Here is a 27,709-nt window from a genome sequence, read left to right as displayed (position 1 = left end):
CCTCAGAGTTACTGCATGCAGCCCTATAGCGTGCCACCGAGTGGCGCGCTACGAGCTTGTAGGTCTGCTATTTTTGAAAAATCGTGAAAATATTTATTTCAGAAAACTGGAGGATTTAGAAGGATTTTTTTAAATTTTGAGGTCAGGCCTAAATGGGACAATATCGGTGGCACCCAACTGTATTCAAGTGGCAAGACAAGTTTCAGCGTTTCCTTTTGTCCTGCATGGTTTATTTATGTTCTCTTCAGAGATTTGGTGTACAGTTGGGTGCCACCGATATTGTCCCTTATTATTTGACCCATTTAGGCCTGACCTCAACATTAAAAAAAAATCCTTCTAAATCCTCCAGTTTTCTGAAATAAATATTGTCACGCTATGAGCTTGTAGATCTGCTATTTTTAACTTAACTTATATGGTAAGATGGCCGCGGTCTGCATATGGAGAATAGGAGGGTCCTCAGAGTTACTGCATGCAGCAGCCCGTCCAGGTAGGTCTGTCGCCCCCTATGGGGTCCTCAGAGTTACTGCATGCAGCAGCCCGTCCAGGTAGGTCTGTCGCCCCCTATAGGGTCCTCAGAGTTACTGCATGCAGCCCCCCCCCCCCCCCCCCCCCCCCTGGAACGCAGCCATGTTGTGGTCCTGCAGCAGTGTTGTTTTCGTCGACTAAAAACTATGACGAAAAATGTTCGTCGACTACCTTACATGGAAACTAAATGAAAACTAAGCTATATGGTGACTAAAACTATGACTAAATATAGGAAGGCAAAATGTTAGGAAGGGACTAGAGATCCAGTATAAGTCATTTTACACTTGGTTGCATGCTGAAAATAGCCGATCTACAAACTATTCAAGAGACTATGACTAAAACTAAAATAGACATTTGCTGCCAAAAACAACACTGGGTCCAGGTAGCCTATACACACAGTGCCAGTGCATATGGTGTCATGCTCGTAAAGCACACAGTACTATCAGCAGTGGCGTGCACAGACATTTAGAGGGGCAGGTGCTCAAGTTAAAGAAGGGCACCTTGTGCAGCGCGTGGAACCGGCCGGTTGCCTTAACCCATTTTGGGCGGGAACCCCTTTTGGTGTTAGCATTATGTTATGCTTTAGCTATTGAAAAATAGCAGATCTACAAGCTCGAGTGGCGCGCTACGAGCTTGTAGGTCTGCTATTTTTTTCCAAAAGGGCACATTGCCAAAAGGGCAGGGGGTGCTTTAGCACCCCCTAGTGTCTATCTGTGCACGCCACTGACTATCAGGCGTTAATACAAATGTAGTCCAGTCAACCCCTGTCCGCATGCGCACTTTGCACAGTACTGCTTCCGTAGGATTGCATTGGCAAAACATGGTATACTGGCTGACTTCATAAGCTTTGTATAAGTGGTTGTTTCAGCCCTATCTAAAAATGTTACGTGCCTATCCTATGGTTTATCATCTGTAGCTTGGTTCTGATACCTTTACTTTTTGGAAACGATACTGCGAAAAGGGTTTTCGCCATCGTTTTTGGACGGCTCAATAATATATATATAAAAAAAAAAAAAACACGAACCCTTATAACCCCTTTTGCAACCAGATCTTATTTTAATGATGTTTGGGAGACAAGAAACACCTTCCTGGGGTTTTTATGTGGGTAATATGTGTGTTTTTATTTTAGATATTTTAGTATTTCAAAGTGTCCATGATGTCATGGACACTGGGCTCACTTCCTTCCTGGACTACATGTTGTCTCTAGTAAGACGGCCCCTCCCCCTATCCACAAGGAGGAGCAGTGCACCAAAGCATTATGGGAATTGTAGTCCAGGAAGGAAGTGCCAGCCCTGCAGTGTCCATGACATCATGGAGCCCATGCATGGACACCTTGAAATACTGAAATATCTAAAAACAAAAATATTACCCACGTAAAAACCCCAGGAAAGTGTTTCTTGTCTCCCCAACCATCATTCAAATATGATTGCAAAAGGGGTGAAGTGGCCCTTTAATGACCAAAGGAAGTGTGCATGGGGGGGTCGGAACTAGGTCAAGTGGAACACGGGCAGTAATGCGTAAAGCATATAGATGGTATATATTTCTTTACATCAGGCTTCTCCAATTAGCTTCCCCCCCCCCCCCCCCCCCCCCCCCCCGGAGGGCCAAATGATGTCAAGCATACCAAGCCGAAGGCTGCAACATGCGGGCCGGGGGGGGGTGAGGGGAGGGGGTTCATGTGCCATACATTGTTGTTGCTCTCTTAGCATTGTTAAACCCATTTTGGGCGGGAACCCCTTTTGGTGTTTTAAACATTATGTTATAATTTAGCTATTGAAAAATAGCAGATCTACAAGCTCATAGCGCGCCACCGAGTGGCGCGCTACGAGCTTGTAGGTCTGCTATTTTTGAAAAATCGAAGAACGACTGACATAGAAACATAGCTTTTTCAGAAAACTGTCAGGATTTAGAAGACATTTTTTTAATCTGATCTCAGGTCAAAATGGGTATAATTATTGGTGGTGGTAGGCCTACAGTACAACCGCGGTTACCATCAAAAGGTGCGCGCCCAGCACACACCCGTCCTAATGTGAGGTGCCAGCCAGCCAGCGGTATAAATAAAACACTAATAATAATAATAATAAGAGTATAGCCGCACGCTCGTAGCTGCCGACACATTTTTTATTGTGGACACAGTAGAGATGAAAAGGCCAATGTTGTTCTTGTATAGGCCTATATATTGGATTAATGTCAAAGGATCCAACCAGAGCTTATTTTAATGATGTTTATGACACAATAAACACTTTCCTGGGGTTTTTTGTGTAATATGTTTTTTTTTTTTTAATATATTTTAGGGTGCAAATTTCAAATTGTGCTATACTGTTTGTTATCTACTACAAATACTATTAACATTGAGTGACTGCAGTTTCTTGCAGCTGTGAAATTTTCGGCCGAAATGTTGGTCATATACAGTATAAAATGAAGTTTTTTTACATAGTCACTACGACATTTTTTTGTCACAGCTAAACCCCTTATCCCTAAACTTCTTTCCCTTTTTGTTTTACTATTTTGAAAAACATTTTTGAATAGTTCAACTAGCCAATCTTACATTGACACGTTGTGAGCTTGTAGACCGGCCATTTTAACTATTCAAAAATCTTTTGCAAAATAGTAAAAAGAAAAAAGAAAAAAAAGAGGCAAAGACGTTTAGGGATAAGGGGTTTAGCGGTGACGAAAATGAAGCCCCAAGTCTTTTTTTTACTATTATTATTACTATAATACTATAACTATAGTAATAGTTATAGTATTATAACTACTATAACTACTATAACTATTACTATTTTTTTAACTATTCTTTTTGCAAAATAGTAAAAAAAAGAAAAGGTAAAGAAGTTTAGGGATAAGGGGTTCATAGCGGTGACGAAAATGGAGCCCCAAGTCTTTTTTTTTTTACTATTATTACTATAATACTATAACTATAGTAATAGTTATAGTATTATAACTACTATAACTACTATAACTATTACTATTTTTTTAACTATTTGTTTTGCAAAATAGTAAAAAAAAAAAAAAAGGTAAAGAAGTTTAGGGATAAGGGGTTCATAGCGGTGACGAAAATGGAGCCCTTACTGTCTTGTTGAAGACCCATATATGGACTGGAAGGATAATGGCGTTCTAATCCTGCAGTAACAGTGTGATAGTTGGCCTCAGCGTGACCCTATACGCTGACAGTGGGCTTCACATTTATCTGATAATAATCCTCATCGTTATTCTCTCACAGACAGGGACAGTTAATTGCCTATAACGGAATGTGCGGTCTGAACGGAAACACATTAAGTCTCTAACCCATTCAGCACGGTGAACCCCTTTTGGTGTTTATAGCATTATGTCATGCTTTAGCAATTGAAAAAATAGCAGATCTACAAGCTCGTGGCGCGGCACCGAGAGCCGAGAGCTTGTAGGTCTGCTATTTTTGAAAAATGTTGCGCAAATCTTTGCATATACAGTATATTGCGAACATTTTTAACTCAAATATTTCCTTCTGGGAGGGTCCATATGGAACAACAAATGGGGGTCGGCGGCCAATTACATATATTTTTTGGGGGTCCTTGACATGAAAGTGTTTGAGAACGACTGACATGGAAACATAGGGTTTTTCAGAAAAAACTGAGGATGATTCTATACAACGACATTTGTAGAATCGTCCTCAGGTCTAAATGGGATAATTTGCTGTGCACAGCATATCTGTATAGTGTTTCTACTTTGCATACAACGGAAGCAGAGGGAGTCATCATGAATAAGAAATGCAAACCATGACCCCGTTTTTCCAGTTGAGTGTTCTCTGGCCGCTGTACTGTACAGTATGTGGCTTTTGGTGCTGCCGAGATCAAAGATGAAGATGTTACAGTCTGTTAACTAAACGTATTCTCTCTGACAAGAACATTGTAAGTGGATACGAAATACTGCGTTATGTGTCCAAAACTGTCCATATAACAACACTCATCCTCTGTAAGTCCCCTTCTCTCTCTCTCTCTCTCTCTCTCTCTCTCTCTCTCTCTCTCTCTCTCTCTCTCTCTCTCTCTCTCTCTCTCTCTCTCTCTCTCTCTCTCTCTCTCTTGTATGTGGCTTTTGGTGCTGCCGAGATCAAAGATGAGATGTTACAGTCTGTTAACTAAACGTATTCTCTCTGACAAGAACATTGTAAGTGGATAAGAAATACTGCGTTATGTGTCCATATAACAACACTCATCCTCTGTAAGTCCCCTTCTCTCTCTCTCTCTCTCTCTCTCTCTCTCTCCCCCCCTTCCCCCCCCCCTCTCTCTGTCAGCATAAGGCAGCATCTTCTCAGAGGGCCATAGATAGATATAGACTCATTCTGGTCAGCAGTCAGTCATTCATTCATTCATTGTAACAAATAAGCACTTTGTCAAAGAGACAAAGACGTGTCCTCTGTGTCCCCCAGTCAGCCTGCAGCGGCTTGCGGCTGGCTCCAACAGCCTTTTAGCAAAGCCTTAAAATAGAACACCACACTCTAATACAGCTGTGCGTGCGTGCGTGCGTGCGTGCGTGCGTGCGTGCGTGCGTGCGTGCGTGCGTGTGTGCGTGTGCATGCATCATAATGCAAAGGTTTAAATGTTATTTAGACAGACCTGGCACCCTGTACAGATTATAATCTTTTGTCTCGATATCATATTGTTTAAAACCAATGTTTTGTATTAATAATCTAAATCTGCAGTGTAAATATATTGACAATTATTTCGTCGACAAATTAAAACTAGACCAAAATGTCAGGGAGCAACTAGTGGAGAAGAGATCCAGTAGAACTAAAAGACAAGTCATTATATGTTCGGTTGCGCTCTGAAAATAGCAGAAGTAGATCGTCTATTTTCAGCATGCAACCAAGTGTAAAATCAGCCATCTAAGTCGACAAAATCAACTGCATATTTAGTCGACTAAAATCTCATGATATGTATGTTGTAATCTAAGTACTGGACCCTCGTCTGGTTCTGACAGACAGGTAGTGTGTGCAGGCTGGGTGGTGTGTGATAATCCGGTTGAAGTATTCCTTTGGTACGGCGACTGCGGCGGCGGGCCCGGGAGAACAATAACGCAACACGAGACAGTATCACGCTAAAGGTTCACAAAGTTTATTACACAAACAGGAAACATATATAGTGCTGGATCATAATGACGTGACAATAAGATATGAGACAGAAGAACGTGCCTACTGCAGCAAGGCTGACCTTGCTGCCGCCGAGATGGCTCTCGTAGCCTATCTATAAAGCATGCTACAGTACCGGCAGTACACAATACATATCAAGTACACTGTATCTCAAGTTCAAGTACATAGACTAAGATGTACTGTGCATGGGCTAATATCATAACAATGTAGTCGACCAAAGCTAGACTAAAACTACAACTTTTGACATGGACTTAAATATGACTAAAACTAAATGGAATGTTATTCAAACGGAATATGAAATATGGGTGCCCAATTGCCAATTGTGTACTTGATAACGACTCACTGCCACTGGCTTAAAAAAAACGAGCAATGTCAAAGATCTTGCTAGAACTGTTGCGATGGAACAAAAGGAATCTGACTTGAGTATAATTCTGAGACAATATCACTTCTGTAATACTGATATCTTTAAATGAAACGACTTGCATGTGGATTTTACCTCTGCAAACATGTCCGTGAAAATGAATGAGCCAATCTGAAATAAGTCATTTCAGATTTCTTACAGTATACTATATAAAAATAGCAGATCTACAAGCTCGTAGCGCGGCACCGGGTGCCGCGCTACGAGCTTGTAGATCTGCTATTTTTCAAACGTTGACCACCACTGACATAGAAACATATAGGTTTTTCAGAAAACTGTCAGGATTTAGAAGTATGTTTTTTTAGAATCATCCTCAGGTCTAAATATATATACATGTATATCAGCTATATAGTGCTTTGCCTCAGGTTTAACTCCCATTCCGTTACATTGAACTTTATGTTTGACTTTCAACTTTCAAATCACTTAGTTACTAAAACTCCACCAAAATGGGCTGTGGTGGTGTGTGTGTAGTCACAGTTAGCCTATACCAGGGGTTCTCAACGTTTTTGGCCGGGGACCCCCGGAAAGGCTTTGGCAATGTCTCGGGACCCCCGCCCCGCGGTGCTACTGCTACAATAACCTTAAACCATTTTGGGCGGGAACCCCTTTTGGTGTTTTAAGCATTGTTATAATTTAGCTATTGAAAAATAGCAGATCTACAAGCTCATAGCGCGCCACCGAGTGGCGCGCTATGAGCTTGTAGGTCTGCTATTTTTGAAAAATCGTGAAAATATATATATATATATTTTTGACCCCCTAAAATAATTTGGCGACCCCCCGAGGGGTCGCGACCCACGGGTTGAGAACCCCTGGCCTATACAGCATGTGTGATCTGTTCTCAGGGTTACACGAGGTTGTGCAGAACATCTGCACTCAAACCGCTGTTTCTAATTAACATACCAGATTGACAGAGAGACGTACAGTTCGTATGCTATTTGTTATAATGGCCCCCGGGTCGCTTAGCAACACAGGAACTACACACAGACTTAACAGCTCATCACAAAACGTGATATCTCACGGTTCCCCACTTAAAATCACACCCGTGTGAACTCAACTGAGTGGTGCAACTCCGTTTAGGGGGGGGGGGGAAGGGGTCCCCGGAACTTCCAGACATGCACAGGAACACGCCCGCAGGGGTGATGGCCCGGTTCCAACGAGCTGCCCCGGGTCAGAAACGGTCGAGAAATGATTACCGTGTGGGGGAATTAGCAGACAACTGAACTGGGACAACACACTCTCTCTCACACAATGTTCTCACAAACTATTCTCTCTCCCTCCCTCCATCCCTCTCTCTCTCTCTCTCTCTCTCTCTCTCTCTCTCTCTCTCTCTCCCCGTTTCTAGCTCAACAGCACCACTCTGGCACCCGTTTGTACCCTAAACATACATAATGACACATGGACGGACATTGCTGTTCCTTGGAGTGGCTGCACCACTCAAAAACCCTTTTTAAACTTAGTGACCGGCGCCCCACAGGGCTACTATACTAGGTCTACTCCTTTTTGAGCGGTTCACACCGCTCCAATGACTGGCCCTGTGTCCCAATGTCTGTCTGTTTGGGGAATGAACAGCTGCAATACCACTGGGTGACCTAAAGTGGCACTGTTGAGCAGCCTACAGGCCCATTCACACTGAGCACCATAACTATAACAATAAAACTAACAATACAACAGTACAGTACAGTACAGTACAGTACAGTACAGTACAGTACAGTACAGTAACTATCTAACTAATACAACTATAGTTGCGCCCTTAGATGTCTCCCCTAGTTGATCTACAAGCTCACAGATGTGACTCTAATATGTTTCTGTTCTGTTTAATGACAACAACGTGTGAATTAACTCTGCTTGGGAGGCACTAGTATATAGTTGCAACTCTTTCATTCCTTTGGTTGTTTGTAATGTTACAAGAAGCTGTTACATCGAGGCGAGGAGAACATGTCTCCTCGACCTCAATGTGTTTGGTGTCTTAATTTTTTTTTATTACTGATATCAACGTGGTGAAACAGCGCCCTCTAGTTTGGCTGTAAGCACTGTGACAACCAACCCGTTTTATGCTCATATTTAACCCGTTTTATGCTCATATTTGAGCATAAAATATTAATTATCGTCATCGGTTATAATTACTAGCCCTTACCCGTTGTGAAATACTTGTGGCCGCGGGGGGTACTGCGCCCTGGGTGCGTTTTCGCATTTTTTATTCACTAATAAATTCATTATTATTCGTTAATGTGTGAAAGCGAAAAAAGGGCTTTGTTATGCCCTCCATATTATTATGGTCAATGCCTGTGTGAAAAGTGGGAGTGATTGGTGCAGGCAGTGAGGAGCTACGGCAGTGACAGTGACACTCAGACACACATTAAGACATTCAGACATTTGGTTAATTATAGTATTAATAATAATAATAATAATTAATAATATAATATTATAGTCATGGGTCATATAAAGGGATCTGCGTTCCTGGACAACCGGATCCCCACATCAATCAGACTGGCGCTTCTAGACCAGACATTTTTAAATATCCCTCGGGTCATCGGTTGCAACTAACTTAGAATTCCATATAAGGCACTTCCTGATGCATCTTAACTCTGACACGAGGGGACCCCATATTTGGGCATGGCTGACCTGCTGGGAGGCCATATATGGATATACGCCGTAGCTCAACGGGATGACATCGTCACTCTGTCCAGCAGCATAAAAAGCACCGCACAGCCTCAAAGAGATTCTGTTCTCCAAGACCCAACCCTTCACCACATAAACTCTTCATGACTGTTATTATCTTCAAGGCTCTCCCAACCAATGCACACTCCTTTGTCTCTTTTCTTTAGCCCTTCATTCTTCTACAGAGCGGGAAACCGACGGGTTGATTTAGCCTTACTTCAATTCACCATTAACTGTTCTGTTACAACATGCTTTCCTGGACGTTGCATCAGAAAGGATCACCACCAGAGACCGAACATGATCGTGCCGCTGTATCGGTGAGACACGAGCTGTACTACTTTGGAGGGAAACTTGACAGGAACAACGAGGATCAGATTGAAGTGCATGCCTTCAACACAGTGTCTTTACGCTGGAGGGAGTTGACCCCTGCGGTGACACCTGGAAGAGGAGAAGCTCACCTTGAGGTTCCGTCCATGCGCGCGGGCCACACAGCTGTGCTTATAGGAGATGCCGTCTACCTTTGGGGAGGAGATACGAGCGATACAGATGCCTATTGCAACGTGCTTTATGCATTTGACGTGGACACCCACAGATGGTTTAAACCACAGGTTTCTGGGACTGTTCCAGAGGGGAGGAGGAACCACTCAGCCTGGGTGTTGGGGACGGTCATGTATGTCCATTCAGGACGAATCCGATCAGATTTTGGTGGGTGGACTGATGACATGTACAAGTTGGACACCGCCACACTTGTCTGGTCTTTGATTAACACCAGAGGCACCCCGCCACGTAATCCATCAGGTTGCTCCGCAACCGTCATCGGGACAAAGATATTTGTATTCGGAGGCTATGGGAGCTATGGCAGCAACACCATCACAGTGTTTGACACAGAGTCCAACGAATGGCTGAGAACGCCTTCTGCACAGCCTCTTCCAGATGTACGCTGGTGTCATTCAGCCTTTGCCTACAATGGGGAGCTGTACATATTTGGTGGTGTAAACGGACAAGGTCTCCATGAAACATTTGTGTGTAAATTTAGTCCACAGAGCTTCTCCTGGAAGAAGGTCGAGCCCAAGGGGAAAGGGCCGTGTCCGACGATTTCTGCTGCGATGTGCTGTTGCATGGTGGGAGATCGTGTCTTCCTCTTTGGAGGAAGCGACACAGCGACTCTGAGCACCTCTGATGCCCTTTTTGTCTTAGACCTGAGTCCTAGTCTGAAGACGTTATGCAAGCTAGCGGCCATTCACTACTGCCTGAAGCAGTCTGGACTCCCGCACAACATCAGGTGGGAACTGGCAGCCATGACCACTGGCGGAACTACTTTGGGCCGGGCCGGGGGGTGGACCGCACGACCGGGCCTCGCCGAACCTGACTCCCAACACCCCAACACCCACAACAAAAAAATGATACTTTTAAGCAAACACTTGCTGGAATTGAGCAGTATGAAAGAGGAGTTTTAGAGTTATGGTCTGTCGTGAGTGACTGTGAAAAAAATTGTCCATCGATCATCTGACAGCCCGGGCCCCCAGGAGGTCCGGGCCGGGGTGAGACCCCCCCCCCCCCCGGTAGCTCCGCCCCTGGTCATGACTAAAAGAAAATGGAACAACAAAACAGAAAAGAAACATCAAAAATGAACAACAAAACAGAAAATAAACATCAGCACAAAAAAACACAAGGTGGGCACAGTGGCACAGTCGCTAGTGTTGTATCCTCACAGCTAGAAGGTTCCTGGGTTCCTGTCCTCCGTGTCATCAGTGCCCGCCCCATACCCTATAGGTGGGGTTGGCGAAAGGGCCTTTCTATGAGTTTGCATGTTCTCCCCGTGTCCCCTAGGGTAGGTATACCCTCACAAAAAAACATGAAAATATCCAGGTCTCTATACTTCCTCCCCCTGGCCAGCCGGGGCGCCTGATGGAGGGGAAAGGAACTGCTTGGAATAACGTGTTCATTCCACGCGCTACCGTCCAACCTGGGGAAACTCACCCATGTCAGATGACAGTGACAATTTAAGGACTTTTAAGACCTAATATAGACCAAAAAAAGAAGCTTGTAGATTTGCTATTTTTCAGGGGCACGGTGGCACAGTCGGTAGTGCTGGCGCCTCACAGCTAGAAGGTCCTGGGTTCGATTCGGGCGTTGTGGGGGCGCTGGGGGCGTGTTCTATCCTCTGAGTCATCCGTGCTCATACCCGAGACGGGGTTGGCGAAAGGGCCTTTCTGTGTGGAGTTTGCATGTTCTCCCTGTGTTCCCTATAGGTATAGGTACCCTCACAAAACAATGCAGTAGTTCTGGTCTGGTTGCAAACGCTTGGGATAAAAAATATTTAAAAAAAATAAAATAAAGAATATAAAATATTTACTATTTTCACAATATTTATCTGTGGAACTGAGTCAAACTAAATATAATGCCTCCATTCTCAACTTCAACTCCAAGTGTTTTTCAGGGTGGGGGGGTCACCAGTTCAAATACGGTTATTTTGGGGAGGTCGCATCCTGAAAAGGTTCCTGACAAAAACATTGTATTCAGTGACCCAAAAGAGAAATGTGATGTCTCCCTGGGACCCAAATTAGTAAAAAAAATCACACCCGTGTGAACTGAGTGGTGCAACTCCCCTCTCCCCTGCCTCTCTCTCTCTCTCTCTCTCTCTCTCTCTCTCTCTCTCTCTCTCTCTCTCTCTCTCTCTCTCTCTCTCTCATTAGCAGGCAACAGTGCAACACTATCTCTCTCACTCTGTTTCTGGCACAACAGTGCCACTTTTGCCCCAACTGGTACTCTATACATTGTAACATAGTAACATAGTAACATAGTAACATAGTAACATAGTAACATAGTAACATAGTAACATAGTAACATAGTCCCATATTCACATAGTCACATAGTCACATAGTGACATTGTTGTTGTCACATAGTCCCATAGTGATATTGCTGTTCCTTGGAGTGGCTGCACCACTCAAAAATCCTTTTTAAACTTAGTGACCGGCGCCCCACAGGGCTACTATACTAGGTCTACTCCTTTTTGAGCGGTTCACACCGCTCCAATGACTGGCCCTGTGTCCCAATGTCTGTCTGTTTGGGGAATGAACAGCTGCAATACCACTGGGTGACCTAAAGTGGCACTGTTGAGCAGCCTACAGGCCCATTCACACTGAGCACTATATATAACAATACAACTAACAATACAACTGTACCGTTCAGTACAGTATCTAACACAATGAAAGTATAGTTGCACCGCTCAGTTCACACGGGTGTGATTTTTTTTTTTACATCTATAGCAGACCCAAAAGAAACATTTGGGGCGCGTTCGTAAATACCGCACCGGAGCGCACTTGCCTGTTACTTGGCATTGCACAGTGCGCTCGGCACGCTATTTCCGAACGCGCCCTAGATGTCTCCCCTAGTTGATCTACAAGCTCACAGATGTGACTCCAATATGTTTCTGTTCTGTTTAATGACAACAACACAAATAAATAACCTTAACAAACGTGTGAATTAACTCTGCTTTGGGAGGTACTATAGTTGCAACTCTTTCATTCCTTTGGTTGTTTGTAATGTTACGAGAAGCTGTTACATTGAGGAGGCCAGGAGAAAATCTCTCCTCAACCTCAATGTGTTTGGTGTCTTCCAAAAAAAGTTTACTGATATCAACGTGGTGAAACAGCGCCCTCTAGTTTGGCTGTAAGCAATGTGACAACCAACCCGTTTTATGCTCATATTTGAGCATAAAATAGTAATTATTGTCATCGGTTATAATTACCTGCCCTTACCCGTTGTGAAATACTTGCCGTCTTGTGGCCGCAGGGGGTACTGCGCCCTGGGTGCGTTTTCGCATTTTTACTTCACTATTAACTTCATTATTAATCATTAATGTGTGAAAGCGGCTAAAAAATGGCTATGTTACACCCTCCATATTATTATGGTCAATGCCTGTGTGAAAAGTGGGAGTGATTGGTGCAGGCAGTGAGGAGCTACGGCAGTGACAGTGACACTCAGACACACATTCAGACATTCAGACATTTGGTTAATTATAGTATTATTATATTATTATTATTATTATATTATTATTATTATAGTATTATGTCACGGGTCATATAAAGGGATCTGCGTTCCTGGACAACCGGATCCCCATATATGGGCACATCAATCAGACTGGCGCTTCTGGATCATACATTTTTAAATGTCATCGGTTGCAACTAACTTAGAATTCCATATAAGGCACTGCCTGATGCATCCTAACTCTGACACGAGGGGACCCCATATTTGGGCATGGCTGACCTGCTGGGAGGCCATATATGGATATACGCCGTAGCTCAACGAGATGACATCGTCACTCTGTCCAGCAGCATAAAAAGCACCGCACAGCCTCAAAGAGATTCTGTTCTCCAAGACCCAACCCTTCACCACATAAACTCTTCATGACTGTTATTATCTTCAAGGCTCTCTCAACCAATATTCTAAAGACTCTAGAAGCACACTCCTTTGGCTCTTTTCTTTAGCCCTTCATTCTTCTACAGAGCGGGAAACCGACGGGTTGATTTAGCCTTACTTCAATTCACCATTAACTGTTCTGTTACAACATGCTTTCCTGGACGTTGCACCAGAAAGGATCACCACCAGAGATGGAATATGATCGTGCCGCTGTAGCGGTGAGACACGAGCTGTACTACTTTGGAGGGAACCTTGACAGGACCAACGGGGATCAGATTGAAGTGCATGTCTTCGACACAGCGTCTTTATGCTGGAGGGAGTTGACCCCTGCGGTGACACCTGGAAGAGGAGAAGCTCACCTTGAGGTTCCGTCCATGCGCGCGGGCCACACAGCTGTGCTTATAGGAGATGCCGTCTACCTTTGGGGAGGAGATACGAGCGATACAGATGCCTATTGCAACGTGCTTTATGCATTTGACGTGGACACCCACAGATGGTTTAAACCACAGGTTTCTGGGACTGTTCCAGAGGGGTGGAGGGACCACTCAGCCTGGGCGTTGGGGACGGTCATGTATGTCCATTCAGGACGAATCCGGTCAGATGTGATTTTTGGTGGGTGGATGTCTGATTACATGTACAAGTTGGACACCGCCACACTTGTCTGGTCTTTGATTAACACCAGAGGCACCCCGCCACGTAATCCATCAGGTTGCTCCGCAACCGTCATCGGGACAAATATATTTGTATTCGGAGGCTATGGGAGCCTCACAGTGTTTGACACAGAGTCCAACGAATGGCTGAGCACGCCTTCCGCACAGCCTCTTCCAGATGGACGCTGGCGTCATTCAGCCTTTGCCTACAATGGGGAGCTGTACATATTTGGTGGTGTAAACGGACAAGGTCTCCATGAGACATTTGTGTGGAAATTCAGTCCACAGAGCTTCTCCTGGAAGAACGTCGAGCCCAAGGGGAAAGGGCCGTGTCCGACGATTTATAACATGCGCTGTTGCATGGTGGGAGATCGTGTCTTCTTCTTTGGAGGAAGCGACACAGTGACTCAGAGCACCTCTGATGCCCTTTTTGTCTTAGACTTGAGTCCTAGTCTGAAGACGTTATGCAAGCTAGCGGCCATTCGCTACTGCCTGAAGCAGTCTGGACTCCCGCACAACATCAGGTGGGAACTGGCAGCCATGACGAAAAGAAAATGGAACAACAAAACAGAAAAGAAACACCAGCACACAAAAAACACAAGGTGGGCACAGTGGCACAGTCGCTAGTGTTGTCACCTCACAGCTAGAAGGTTCCTGGGTTCCTGTCCTCCGTGTCATCAGTGCCCGCCCCATACCCTATAGGTGGGGTTGGCGAAAGGGCCTTTCTATGCAAACGCATGTTCTCCCCGTGTCCCCTAGGGTAGGTATACCCTAAAAAAAAACATGCAAATATCCAGGTCTCTATACTTCCTCCCCCTGGCCAGCCTGATGGAGGGGAAAGGAACTGCTTGGAATAACGTGTTCATTCCACGTGCTACGTCCAACCTGGGGAAACTCACAGTGAAGTGACAATTTAAGGACTTTTAAGATCTAATATAGACCAAAAAAAGAAACTTGTAGATTTGCTATTTTTCAGGGGCACGGTGGCACAGTCGGTAGTGCTGGCGCCTCGCAGCTAGAAGGTCCTGGGTTCGATTTGGGCGCTGTGGGGGGGCGCTGGGGGCGTGTTCTCTCCTCCGCGTCATCCGTGCCCATACCCGAGGTGGGGTTGGCGAAAGGGCCTTTCTGTGTGGAGTTTGCATGTTCTTCCTGTGTTCCCTATAGGTATAGGTACCCTCACAAAACAATGCAGTAGTTCTGGTCTGGTTGCAAACGCGTGGGATAAAAAATATTTAAAAAAATAAAATAAAAAATATGAAATATTTGCTATTTTCACAATATTTATCTGTGGAACTGAGTCAAACTAAATATAATGCCTCCATTCCAACTTCAACTCCAAGTGCTTTTCAGGTGTGTGTGTGTGTGTGTGTGTGTGTGTGTGTGTGTGTGTGTGTGTGTGTGTGTGTGTGTGTGTGTGTGTGTGTGTGTGTGTGTGTGTGTGTGTGTGTCTGGGTGTGTGGGGGGGGGGGGGGGTCACCAATTCAAAAGAGAAATGTGATGTCTCCCTGGGACCCAAATTAGTAAAAGAAATAGCAGATCTACAAGCTACAAGCAAGGTGGTAGATCAGCTATTTTCACTATACTACTTAAACATTTGTTCTTTATGGAATTTCTTAGATCTCTGTCTCTTATTTCTTCATGACATTACTGAAAATAATAATTTAATTTGTTTGTAATTCATGAAAAATGGGGGGGGTCCCACCCGGGGTCCTCAAATGGAGGGCAGCCAAATGTTGTTGTTTTGTTTTCCTCCCACATATACAACTTTGATTGAAATCATCATCATATATACGGTTAGAAAATAAGGGATTCTGGTGGGGAATATTCAGCTAAAAAGCCGATCTGCAAGCTCACATAACAAGCTTGATACGAGCTTGTAGATCGGCTGCCTATTTCCTGCTAAGACATTTGGGTGTAGAGGGGGAAAAAGATCAGACCAAGTACTGAGTGTTGAAGTTGTTAAATGTCCTATACAATATAGCATTGATAATAAGAGTGCGGTCAAATTACGACGCCATCTCTGACAGATCAATTGCTTCTTTTCCCTTTTTACCTCCTCTATGATGAATTCCTGTTCGGTTCTTTGGCTAAATAGAAGTGTATATTTGTACGTCTCTAAATGTTTTGATGTATTGAACAAGGTGGACCTTGAAGTGTAATGCTTTATTGGGGCGTCCACTCACAGTTAACAGTTTTTGTATTGAGTTGTGCTTGCAATGTAGGCTACTGTAATTCTGTTAATATTCATGTTCATCATCATCATTTTTCGACCGCGGTCGAGATCGTGGATTTCACAATATCACGCCAGACTTCCCGGTCCTTCATTGCCATCCCCAGTTCCTGCTTACTGATGCATGTGTCCCTAGCGATGACATCAGGGAACGACAGTTTTCTACCTCTGCATGGTCTGCTTTGAGGCAGGACTCCAGGGAAGATATAACCTCATTGTCAGCTCTGTAGCAGTGGCCGGCAAACTGTGTTCTTCTGGATCGGACTAGTGAAGAAACACGGGGAAGGTTGCCGTATATTAGATTAGTCGATGGGTGGCTCTTCCAAGACAGATATTGCGCTCTCATTAGAAGGTGGGTGTAAGTGCCATCCAACCGTTTTTTTTAAAGTGTCCATGTCTCGGAGCCATAGAGTAGAATCGGCTCAACGGTCGTCCTAAATATTTTTACTTTTAACATCTTACTAAGCTGGGATGATGACCAGATCTTATGCATGTCATTGCAGGCTGACCATGCCATACCCTTCCTAGTTTGAAAGTCCTTTTGGGAAGAAGATATATATGAACCCATATTACTGTTAATAAATACTTCAATCAATCAAAAAACCCATTGAGCGGATCGGACAGAATGGCAACGGACGGATGGACGGACAGATGTGTCGTATCTGCTATTTTCTGCATTGCAAACACCGGCATGCAACCAAGTATAAACAAGGCTTTAGTAGGATGTTGTGGTCAGGTGAAGGAAGGACGGGGCTCCAAGGGACATGGATTCAGAACTCAGGAAAACTGGGGAAACTGAAGCAACAAAAAAAAAAGCTTGTAGAAGAAGAAAAAAAGGTTGTAGAAGTACAACATTGCTGCGTGTGCTGTTTCTATAAAGCATTGTTATCACAGCAGCTCTGCAGATCCATCACAGAGCACTGTGTCTGTATCTTCAGGCCCTGCTGGGACCCGAATGAATTACCTTGTTTTTTCCCCGTTCTTTTTTTAGTGTCTGTTCTGAACGTTAGTTAGGCTACTTGAGTATTTGTATTTGTATTATGTTTTTGTTGTTTTTAAGGAGTGGGGGACTAACGTTCAGAGTGGTTAAATGATATGAAATGATTTCCAACCCGTCCTTTAATGGAAACGGATATTGTCTTCAAGTTTTCCTCAAGTTAAAAACGTTCGCTATGAAATAATTAGTGACGGGAGATTAATCTGCATCGGTATCGGCCAATTTTAATTGTTTTTAGATGAATCGGCATCGGTCCGATTAATCAATCAGACCGATTAATTAATCGGTCCGATTAATCGGTCTGCCTTTACAGATAAACAAGCCCAAAGTAACAGCTTGAACAGATCTACAAGCTCACAATATTAAATATAAAGGTATTAAAGTTAAATCTGACTTGCCTATAAGTCTGCAGTGCAGGTACCCACATGTATTTTTCAGAATGGACAAAATTATTATATTTTTGAGTGGTGTAAACCACTCCTACAACTGGCTTTGTTAGTTTACGTGTCTGTCCGTACCAAAAAAAATGAGCATGGTTGCTACGGTCACCCAGTTCACCCGGGTGTGATTTCAGCTTTGTTAGTTTACGTGTCTGTTCGTACCAAAACATGAGCATGGTTGCTATGGTTACCCAGTTCACACGGGTGTGATTTCATTACGTCAGACATTACGTCAGACCACAGTTGATCAGTCTATATAAGACTGATCACCACTCAGTTCACACGGGTGTGATTTTTTCAATACAGAATCAGATCATATTGACGGTATCGGTATTCGGTAATATCGGTTATCGACCATAACAGCAATTACTTATAATCGGATATCGATCCAAACGTGTCATCGGCACATCCCTAGAAAGGATAAATATATATATAAATATATATTCAAAGATTTGTGCCACATTTTCACGATTTTTCAAAAATAGCAGATCTACAAGCTCGTTGTAGATCTGCTATTTTTCAATAGCTAAAGTATAACATAAACAGGAACGCCAAAAGGGGTTCCTATTCTTAATGGGTTATGGAAAGCCTATAGAATCAAGCCATCCGGGATCCTGCTGGTGAATCATGACCCATAACACCATTGATTCTGTGGAGAAAGAAAATTGAAAACCTCTAAACAGAATCAACGGTTTAGTGGTCATGATGATTCACCAGGATCCTGGATGGCTGGATTCTAGGCTTAAAATAATTGATATAAATATTTTTTGTAAATCTCTTATGGGAAAAAAATGGTTCCTGAAATGAAACCAAACAGCGGTATATCTTCCCTGTCTCTTCAGAACACAGAAACACATACTCTGTGTGGAGAAGATTAACGCACGGTACTATAAACAATTAAACAATATACGCCCGCCATAAACCACACTCCCTCGTCGCACACACTCTACAGCACTGCCTTTAAAAACCCGTTCTGGGCAGGAACCCCTTTTGGTGTTTTAACTAAGCATTATGTTAAACTTTAGCTATTGAAAAATAGCAGATCTACAAGCTTGTAGGTCTGCTATTTTTGAAAAATCGTGAAAATGTGGCACAAATCTTTGAATATATATTTCAGAAGACTTTTTTATGTATTTCGACGTCAGGCCTAAATGGGTTATGGTATGGTATTGTTTTGTGCTGTATTGTCTACTCTAGCTCATCATGTTATACAGTAGGATGTTCTTTTTTTTATTGTATCTATCCCTAGTAAAGCACTTAGCTGGAGACTGTCCATCCCAGCCCTTGTGGGAAATATGCTAGTTGACAATGACATAACCGTATACTGTGCGGAAGATATATAAACTTTGTCCCTGTGTGGAAATTGCTTCACAAGGAATATCATCACAGCGTCACAGAAGTCACCACACGCACATTGCACACGCACACGCACATGCACACGCACATGCACATGCACACGCACGTGCACACGCACATTGCACACGCACATTGCACACGCACATGCACACGCACATGCACACGCACACGCACATGCACGGGTGGGGAGTGCATATACGTTGTTTAGACATATACTAACAGTCTGGCCTGGGCCGGCTTAGCGGCGCAGGCACCTTTGGCTGGTAATCCAGCATGACAGTGTGTCGGTGGGTTCGAGTCCCGATCCCGACCGACTTTGCTGTGTGTCTTCTCTCCCCGTTTCCTCTCTACCTACTGTAATCTATCAATAAAGGCCAAAAAGCCCCAAAATATCTTAAATAAAAGACATACTATAACAGTCCGACAGGTATTAGTCCGACAACACCGTCGTTCATGATATGTGTGGCAGGTTATACAGCTATCCCGTGGCAGGTTGAAACTATCCCGTGGCAGGTTAAAACTATCCTGTGGCAGGTTGAAACTATCCCGTGGCAGGTTAAAACTATCCTGTGGCGGGTTAAAACTATCCTGTGGCGGGTTAAAACTATCATGTGGCGGGTTAAAACTATCCTGTGGCGGGTTGAAACTATCCCGTGGCAGGTTAAAACTATCCTGTGGCGGGTTAAAACTATCCCGTGGCAGGTTGAAACTATCCCGTGGCAGGTTAAAACTATCCTGTGGCGGGTTAAAACTATCCTGTGGCAGGTTAAAACTATCCTGTGGCAGGTTAAAACTATCCCGTGGCAGGTTAAAACTATCCTGTGGCAGGTTATACAACTATCCTGTGGCATGTTATACAACTATCCTGTGGCAGGTTATACAACTATCATGTGGCAGGTTAAAACTATCCTGTGGCAGGTTAAAACTATCCTGTGGCAGGTTATACAACTATCCCGTGGCAGGTTATACAACTATCCTGTGGCAGGTTATACAACTATCCTGTGGCAGGTTATACAACTATCCTGTGGCAGGTTATACAACTATCCTGTGGCAGGTTATACAACTATCCTGTGGCAGGTTAAAACTATCCTGTGGCAGGTTATACAACTATCCTGTGGCAGGTTATACAACTATCCTGTGGCAGGTTAAAACTATCCCGTGGCAGGTTAAAACTATCCTGTGGCAGGTTAAAACTATCCCGTGGCAAGTTATACAACTATCCTGTGGCAGGTTATAGAACTATCCTGTGGCAGGTTATACAACTATCCTGTGGCAGGTTATACAACTATCCTGTGGCAGGTTATACAACTATCCTGTGGCAGGTTAAAACTATCCTGTGGCAGGTTATACAACTATCCTGTGGCAGGTTATACAACTATCCTGTGGCAGGTTATACAACTATCCTGTGGCAGGTTAAAACTATCCTGTGGCAGGTTATACAACTATCCTGTGGCAGGTTAAAACTATCCTGTGGCAGGTTAAAACTATCCTGTGGCAGGTTATACAACTATCCTGTGGCAGGTTATACAACTATCCTGTGGCAGGTTAAAACTATCCTGTGGCAGGTTATACAACTATCCTGTGGCAGGTTATACAACTATCCTGTGGCAGGTTATACAACTATCCTGTGGCAGGTTATACAACTATCCTGTGGCAGGTTATACATATATCCTGTGGCAGGTTAAAACTATCCTGTGGCAGGTTAAAACTAGCCCGTGCATGGCTTCCTGTGAGGGTAGGGTCAGTGTCGGACTTTTTATATCTTCACTGGAATGGTGGGGTAGAAGTAAAAGTATATTGGAAATTGGAAATACTCAAGTATACAAATATGTCAAAATTGTACTTAAGGGGCGCCCGCTGCAGGCCTAGCGGTCCAGGCGCATGCCACATACAGGCTCTGGCCTGACAGCGCGCGCGAGTGTTCGAGTCCCGTTCATGACGACCTTTGCTGCATGTCTCTCCCCTCCTCTCTCTCTCCCTCTTTCCTTCACTGTAACTATCAATAAAAGGCAGAAAGGCCAAAAACAAATCTTAAAAATAATAATAATAATAAAAACATTGTATTTAAAGGAGCATTCAGTGATTTGAGTGATTTGGAAAACCACCCAGTCCGCCCCGGTAACAAAATGTGCACATGCACGCTCTACAGTGGGGGGAAGTGCAACAGGCCAACAGCATGTGCACCAAGGCCCGCCCCCACTCGATCATGATCGGAGGAAGGCCCCTCTCATCCTGATTGGATGAAGGCTTTGCCACCCGCCACCAAAACTGAAACTAGGGTTTTTTGACCCCAGGGGCTCACTGGGGACAGGGAGGAGCTCCTTATATGGTCAGCACACTCTATGGTAGGGAGGATTATCCAGAAAAAAATAAAAAATAAGTGATATTTAGATTAAGTCAAATCACTGAATATACCTTTAAGTACTTACTTACAGTGCTTACTTACTTTCCACCTCTGGTGAAACATTCTAAATATGCCTCATTTCCATTGTTGCCGTTGTCATTGTGCAGCGGGCAGCCACAGGTCAAGCCAGAAGAATTAATGTTGTCCTCGGTGCGTTTAGTTGGACTCCATTGTTCTTTATCTGATGCAGTGCAGTGCAGGAACACACTGTTACAGCCATGGACTGTCACCGCGGAACAAACTATTTGTTCTCCAAATTGACCGGCTGCTAAATCTCTGGCTTTCAAATCAACTAGAGCTGTGTTCCCTGTGAGTCCCACGGCTTTATCCTGAGACAGCCTCTTTAAATGGAACGACGACACAAAGGCAGCGCTGCCTCGGCCCGATAACGGAGATTTAAGACTTATCCCGCCGCTGTCGTCGGGCAGAAACCTCTTATCTCCATAAATGAATGCCCAACTTTATCATACTGCAGCGCCACACAAAAGTATCAACTGTATAGCAGCACTTGTAGATCAGGGGTTCTCAACCCGTGGGTCGCGACCCCTCGGGGGGTCGCCAAATTATGTTAGGGGGTCCCCAAATTATTTAAAAAAAAAAGAAAAAAAAAGATTTAAAAAAAAAAAAAAAAATTCACGATTTTTCAAAAATAGCAGACCTACAAGCTCTGCTATTTTTCAATAGCTAAATTATAACAATGCTTAAAACACCAAAAGGGGTTCCCGCCCAAAATGGTTTAAGGTTATTGTAGCAGTCAATTTATATTGGGGGTCGGGAGGGGGCGGGGCGGGGGTCCCGAGACATTGCCAAAGCATTTCCGGGGGTCCCCGGCCAAAAACGTTGAGAACCCCTGTTGTAGATCTGCTACTTTTGCCATTTGTGACCGTTTCTGACCGAGGCTAAGTCATTGAATTTCTTTTTTCTTTTTTTTTCATGTCATGTGAAAGCAGGAAATCACAGTTTCAAATTGACATGTTGGTTGTTCAGTTTGATAGGTATTGGATGGAGCCCGCACACCATAGGTATAATAAAGCAGGGGTTCTCAACCCGTGGGTCGCGACCCCTCGGGGGGTCGCCAAATTATTTTAGGGGGTCCCCAAATTATTTTCAAAATATATATATATATATATATATTATTTTTTTTAATTATTTTTTCACGATTTTTCAAAAATAGCAGACCTACAAGCTCGTAGCGCGCCACTCGGTGGCGCGCTATGAGCTTGTAGATCTGCTATTTTTAAATAGCTAAATTATAACAATGCTTAAAACACCAAAAGGGGTTCCCGCCCAAAATGGTTTAAGGTTATTGTAGCAGTCAATTTATATTGGGGGTCGGGAGGGGGCGGGGCGGGGGTCCCGAGACATTGCCAAAGCATTTTCGGGGGTCCCCGGCCAAAAATGTTGAGAACCCCTGTAATAAAGAACGTCTTTCTTATACCTATTGTGTGCGGGCTCCATCCAATACCTACTGAAGTTTCTTTAGCCCAGCACCCAGTCTGTTGATGTGCGTATTCTACGTCCGCTCGGTTGTTCAGTTTGACCCACCAGTTTTGGAGATATGGCTTATAGAGTAACGTCTTACAGAAAACAGCGAGTTGAGAAAACAGGCTTGAAAGGTTCACTTCTTTAGACATACAGACAGACTAACATTACACCTATAGCTACATGTTTAAGCATTTATTTCATATATTTACATGTCGATTTCAGCTCTGACACATACTAGAGTCTAGTATGTGAAGAGTCTGCCTGTGCTATTAACTCATTTTGGAAGAAAAAAAAAAGAAGAAACTAAATTTCTTTGCCTTTTTTTTTACTATTTTGCAAAACATTTTTGAATAGTTAAAATGGCCAGTATACAAGCTCACAACGTGTCAATGTAGAGGCTAGCTGAACTATTCAAAAATGTTTTTTTTATACTTTAGCTATTCAAAAATAGCAGATCTACAAGCTCATAGCGCGGCACCGAGTGCCGCGCTATGAACTTGTAGGTCTGCTATTTTTTTAAATCGTGAAAATGTGCCTCAAATCTTTGAATATATTACAGAGTGAACATTTTAACTCAAATCTTTGCTTCTGGGGAGGTCCCTAGAACAACATATTTTAAGATGGGGGGGGGGGGGGGGGTGGAGGCATATTACATATCATTTTTGGGCACCACTTACAGAAACATGGGGTTTTTCTTTTTAAAAAGACATTTTTTAAATGTCGACGTCAGGCCTAAATGGGTTAAGTACAGTACTTACTTACTATTCAAAAAAATATATATATATAGTAAAAAAGAAAAAAAAGGCAAAGAAGTTTAGGGATAAGGGGTTCAGCGGTGACGTGTTTTTGAATTTGAAGAATCCTGAAAAGTAAGAGTTTTGGACATATGAGGTTTTCCTCCCGATAGAGACATTATGTTCCTTACGCTACGGTATACCTGCTAAATCAGTCTTTATTGTGACCAACACAGTGATTGCATTGTGATTATCTGTAATAATGCTGACCGTGTTACTTCCCACAACACTCTGCATCCACAGCAGTGGTGGTTTGCTGCAGTAATCTGGAGAAAAAAGACACATAGACCATTCAAAAGTTATAATGCCTCTATTTCACCCGCGAACCATTCAGACCATGCAGTCGTTCTCCATGGGGTCCTTGAGGGGGTTCCAGGTGGTCCCTGACCTGGCACAATTATAGGAATAGTTTAATGTAAATTTCTCTTTGACTATTCAGATCGTAGTTTATTGGATTGTTGTTTTAAAATAACCAATCTACAGAGCTTGTATCTTGGTCAGATGGGTGGGCATGCCCTGCGAACACACTTTTGATATTTCCAAGCAGGCCCTGACGCAGAAAATCTTCACTGGAGTCGTATTGGAATGAGTTTAGTTTGTGATCTTAGCAGAGTGTTAGCCGTGCGTGCGTGCGTGCGTGCGTGCGTGCGTGCGTGCGTGCGTGTCAAAGACATTCGCACTGTAGTGGAGAGTCTCATCATTAGGAACTTTGAAAGGTCACTGAATGACTAAAGTATTCATTTGGTTATGAACCGGAGGGGGGGTCTTTGAAATGACAAAGGTTTTTGAGAGTCACTGAGCTACAGCATACTGAGACCCTGGACGTGTATGGTCACTCCTCTGGAGGATTCTGAGACACTCTCTGCACAGATAGCTTTAATGTTTAATGCTGGCTTTCATACGAGCTGGCTTCTATCACTCTCTCACTCTGTGCGTGTGTGTGTGTGTGTGTGTGTGTGTGTGTGTGTGTGTGTGTGTGTGTGTGTGTGTGTGTGTGTGTGTGTGTGTGTGTGTGTGTGTGTGTGTGTGTGTGTGTGCGCGCGCGCGCGTGTGTGTGTGTGTGCGTGTCTCTCTCTCTCTCTCTCTCTCTCCCCTACACAGAATGGTTGCCATAGTGATAACTATGGTCTGTATCACACCAGTCCCGTCCAGCCCAGCCTGGTGCGTCCGGTGGTGGTGTGGTCTCAGCAGGACGTGTGTCGCTGGCTGAAGAAACACTGTCCTCACAACTACCTGACCTACGTGGAGGCCTTCTCTGAGCACGCCATCACAGGTATATGACATCACTATGACATCACTATGACATCACAGCAACACTGTCCTCACAACTACCTGACCTATATGTGGAGGCCTTCTCTGAACACGTCATTACCTGTATATATGACATCACTATGACATCACTATGACATCACAACTACCTGGCCTATGTGGAGGCCTTCTCTGAACACGCCATTACATGCATATGACATCACTATGACATCACACTATGAAATCACAGCATCATTGTCCTCACAACTACCTGAGGCCTTCTCTGAGCACCAAATGTTGGTGTCCAAATCGAGAAAATGTGGAGCATTCTTCCGGGTCCTTCAAACGCCACTGAGCATCTTCCATTGAAATGAATAGTCGCTCCTGGTCCGCCCTCTAGTTTATATATAGTTTATATAACTATATGGTCTGAATGAACAGAAGCTGTACAGGATGGGTCTGGTTCAGGACACTCTAATGCAGTACCTCTTCTCTCCACCAGGCCGCACTCTGCTGCGTCTTAACGAACAGAAGCTGTACAGGATGGTTCTGGTTCAGGACACTCTAATGCAGTACCTCTTCTCTCCACCAGGCCGCGCTCTGCTGCGTCTTAACGAACAGAAGCTGTATGGGTCTGGTTCAGGACACTCTAATGTAGTACCTCTCTGCTCCACCAGGCCGCGCTCTGCTGCGTCTTAACGAACAGAAGCTGTACAGGATGGGTCTGGTTCAGTAATGTAGCACCTCTCTCCTCCACCAGGCCGCGCTCTGCTGCGTCTTAACGAACAGAAGCTGGGTCTGGTTCAGGACACTCTAATGCAGTACCTCTTCTCTCCACCAGGCCGCGCTCTGCTGCGTCTTAACGAAGATAAGCTGTACAGGATTAGCCTGGCTAATAAACCAGCCCGAATCAGCCGTTGGCAAAAAATAATTGCCTGCCGGTGGATTACGGTCTGGAGAGGCTCAATTGTACGGCCATTTCCTACACCAGATAACTGGTGTGGCCAATCGGGACACGGTATGCAATATGGGCGGGCTTTGGTACAGTGACGTTCAATGCTTGAGACCTTTGACTGACAGTAGCTCTGACCAATTGCGTCAAAGAGAAAATGTTTGAACCCGCCCCCCAGGAAACAAGATCCATACACAGCATCTCCAGACTCAAATACCACACGACAGTGTGATTTGAGTCTGGCTTATTAGCCAGGCTAGTACAGGATGGGTCTGGTTCAGTAATGTAGCACCTCTCTCCTCCACCAGGCCGCGCTCTGCTGCGTCTTAACGAACAGAAGCTGTACAGGATGGGTCTGGTTCAGGACACTCTAATGTAGTACCTCTTCTCTCCACCAGGCCGCGCTCTGCTGCGTCTTAACGAACAGAAGCTGTACAGGATGGGTCTGGTTCAGGACACTCTAATGCAGTACCTCTTCTCTCCACCAGGCCGCGCTCTGCTGCGTCTTAACGAACAGAAGCTGTACAGGATGGGTCTGGTTCAGGACACTCTAATGCAGTACCTCTTCTCTCCACCAGGCCGCGCTCTGCTGCGTCTTAACGAACAGAAGCTGTACAGGATGGGTCTGGTTCAGGACACTCTAATGTAGCACCTCTCTCCTCCACCAGGCCGCGCTCTGCTGCGTCTTAACGAACAGAAGCTGTACAGGATGGGTCTGGTTCAGGACACTCTCAGACAGGAGATTCTGCAGCAGGTTCTACAGCTGCAGGTCCAGGAGGAGGGAAGACACCTGCAGCTGCTCAGCAGAGGTGCGTGCGCATGTGTGTGTGCGCGTGTGTGCGTGCATGTGTGCAAGTGACTGTGCATGCAAGTGACTGTGCGTGCGTGCGTGCGTGCGTGCGTGCGTGCGTGCGTGCGTGCGTGCGTGTCGCCCTTAAGGCGTGTTTACTGGTAAATATTAATATACGTAGAGAGTTAAGAACTGTAATCGTCTTCTCTTCACAGGTTCGTTTCGTATCCCGTCGTAGCCTGGCCTCAGTGGCCTGCCCCGTGACGCGCTGGAGGGAACGGTTGCCATGGATTCTTATGTGTTTACACGGAGGAAGTGACATACCACGGGAGTCACAGAGACACTTCCCACATGTGTACGGGGACTGATGGAGGTCAAAGTGTCGTCACTATACTACGACGACCGGCATCCAAACCACGTGATTGGTTGGCCGCGAGGAGCGACGGGTGTGACACGCGACGGCGACCCACTGCACTTCCCCACGATTACATCTGTATGCTTTTTACATCCATATCATCACTGTCAGGCAGAAAGCTTGTGGCTCCATATCTCAACTTGTGTTGTCTTAACCCATTTTTGGGCGGGAACCCCTGTTGGGTGAAAATGTAGTGCAAATCTTATGAATATTATATTCTTTCAGAGCCAACGTTTTTAACTCAAATCTTTGCTTCTGGGAGGGTCCCTGGGACAACATTTTCAGATGGGGGGTCCGGCGGCCAATTTCATATATCTTTGGGGGTCCTTCACAAGACAATGTTTGAGAACGACTGACATAGAAACATGGGTTTTTCAGGAAACTGTCAAGACTTAGAAGGCATTTGTAGATTCGTTCCCAGGACAAAATGGGTTAAAGCGTTGTTGTTTAAAAATAAACAAACTATCTCTGTGATATTATTGTCGGGTAAAATGGTAAAATTATGCATTTATATATAGCGCCTTTATCCAAGGCGCTTTACATAGATTGTGCATTACATTCACCCATTCACACGCAGATGGCGGCGGAAACCTGCATGCAAGGCACCGACCTGCACATCGGGAGCAATTAGGGGTTCAGAGTCTTGCTCAAGGACACTTCTATACTCACTCTGAGAGTACGTTTTAACAGCGGGAGACCAACGGCGAGCATCGCTTGAATTTCATTGGCTATCGATCGCCCAATCACCCACTATCGCCGGGCGACGTCGCCCAACAGATGAATTATTTTTATCTTTTTATCGG

General features: G+C 44.5%; 1 protein-coding gene across 1 annotated transcript in view; it reads left to right on the top strand.

The window, feature by feature from the left end:
• LOC306934004 (sterile alpha motif domain-containing protein 10-like) overlaps positions 1-26,729 on the top strand; it is a gene marked incomplete at both ends in the record, with an annotated part of 46,654 nt that extends 19,925 nt beyond the window's left edge. The window contains 3 exons of the mRNA XM_079516402.1: positions 24,603-24,774; positions 26,370-26,510; positions 26,707-26,729. Of these exons, the coding sequence (XP_079372528.1) occupies positions 24,603-24,774; positions 26,370-26,510; positions 26,707-26,729 (336 nt within the window). The remainder of the gene's footprint in view (positions 1-24,602; positions 24,775-26,369; positions 26,511-26,706) is intronic.
• Between the last annotated feature and the right edge of the window lie 980 nt (positions 26,730-27,709).

Source organism: Electrona antarctica, assembly GCF_951216825.1.
Source record: "Electrona antarctica genome assembly, chromosome: 2".
Classification (NCBI taxonomy): domain Eukaryota; kingdom Metazoa; phylum Chordata; class Actinopteri; order Myctophiformes; family Myctophidae; genus Electrona; species Electrona antarctica.
This window is presented reverse-complemented; position numbering and strand designations above follow the sequence as displayed.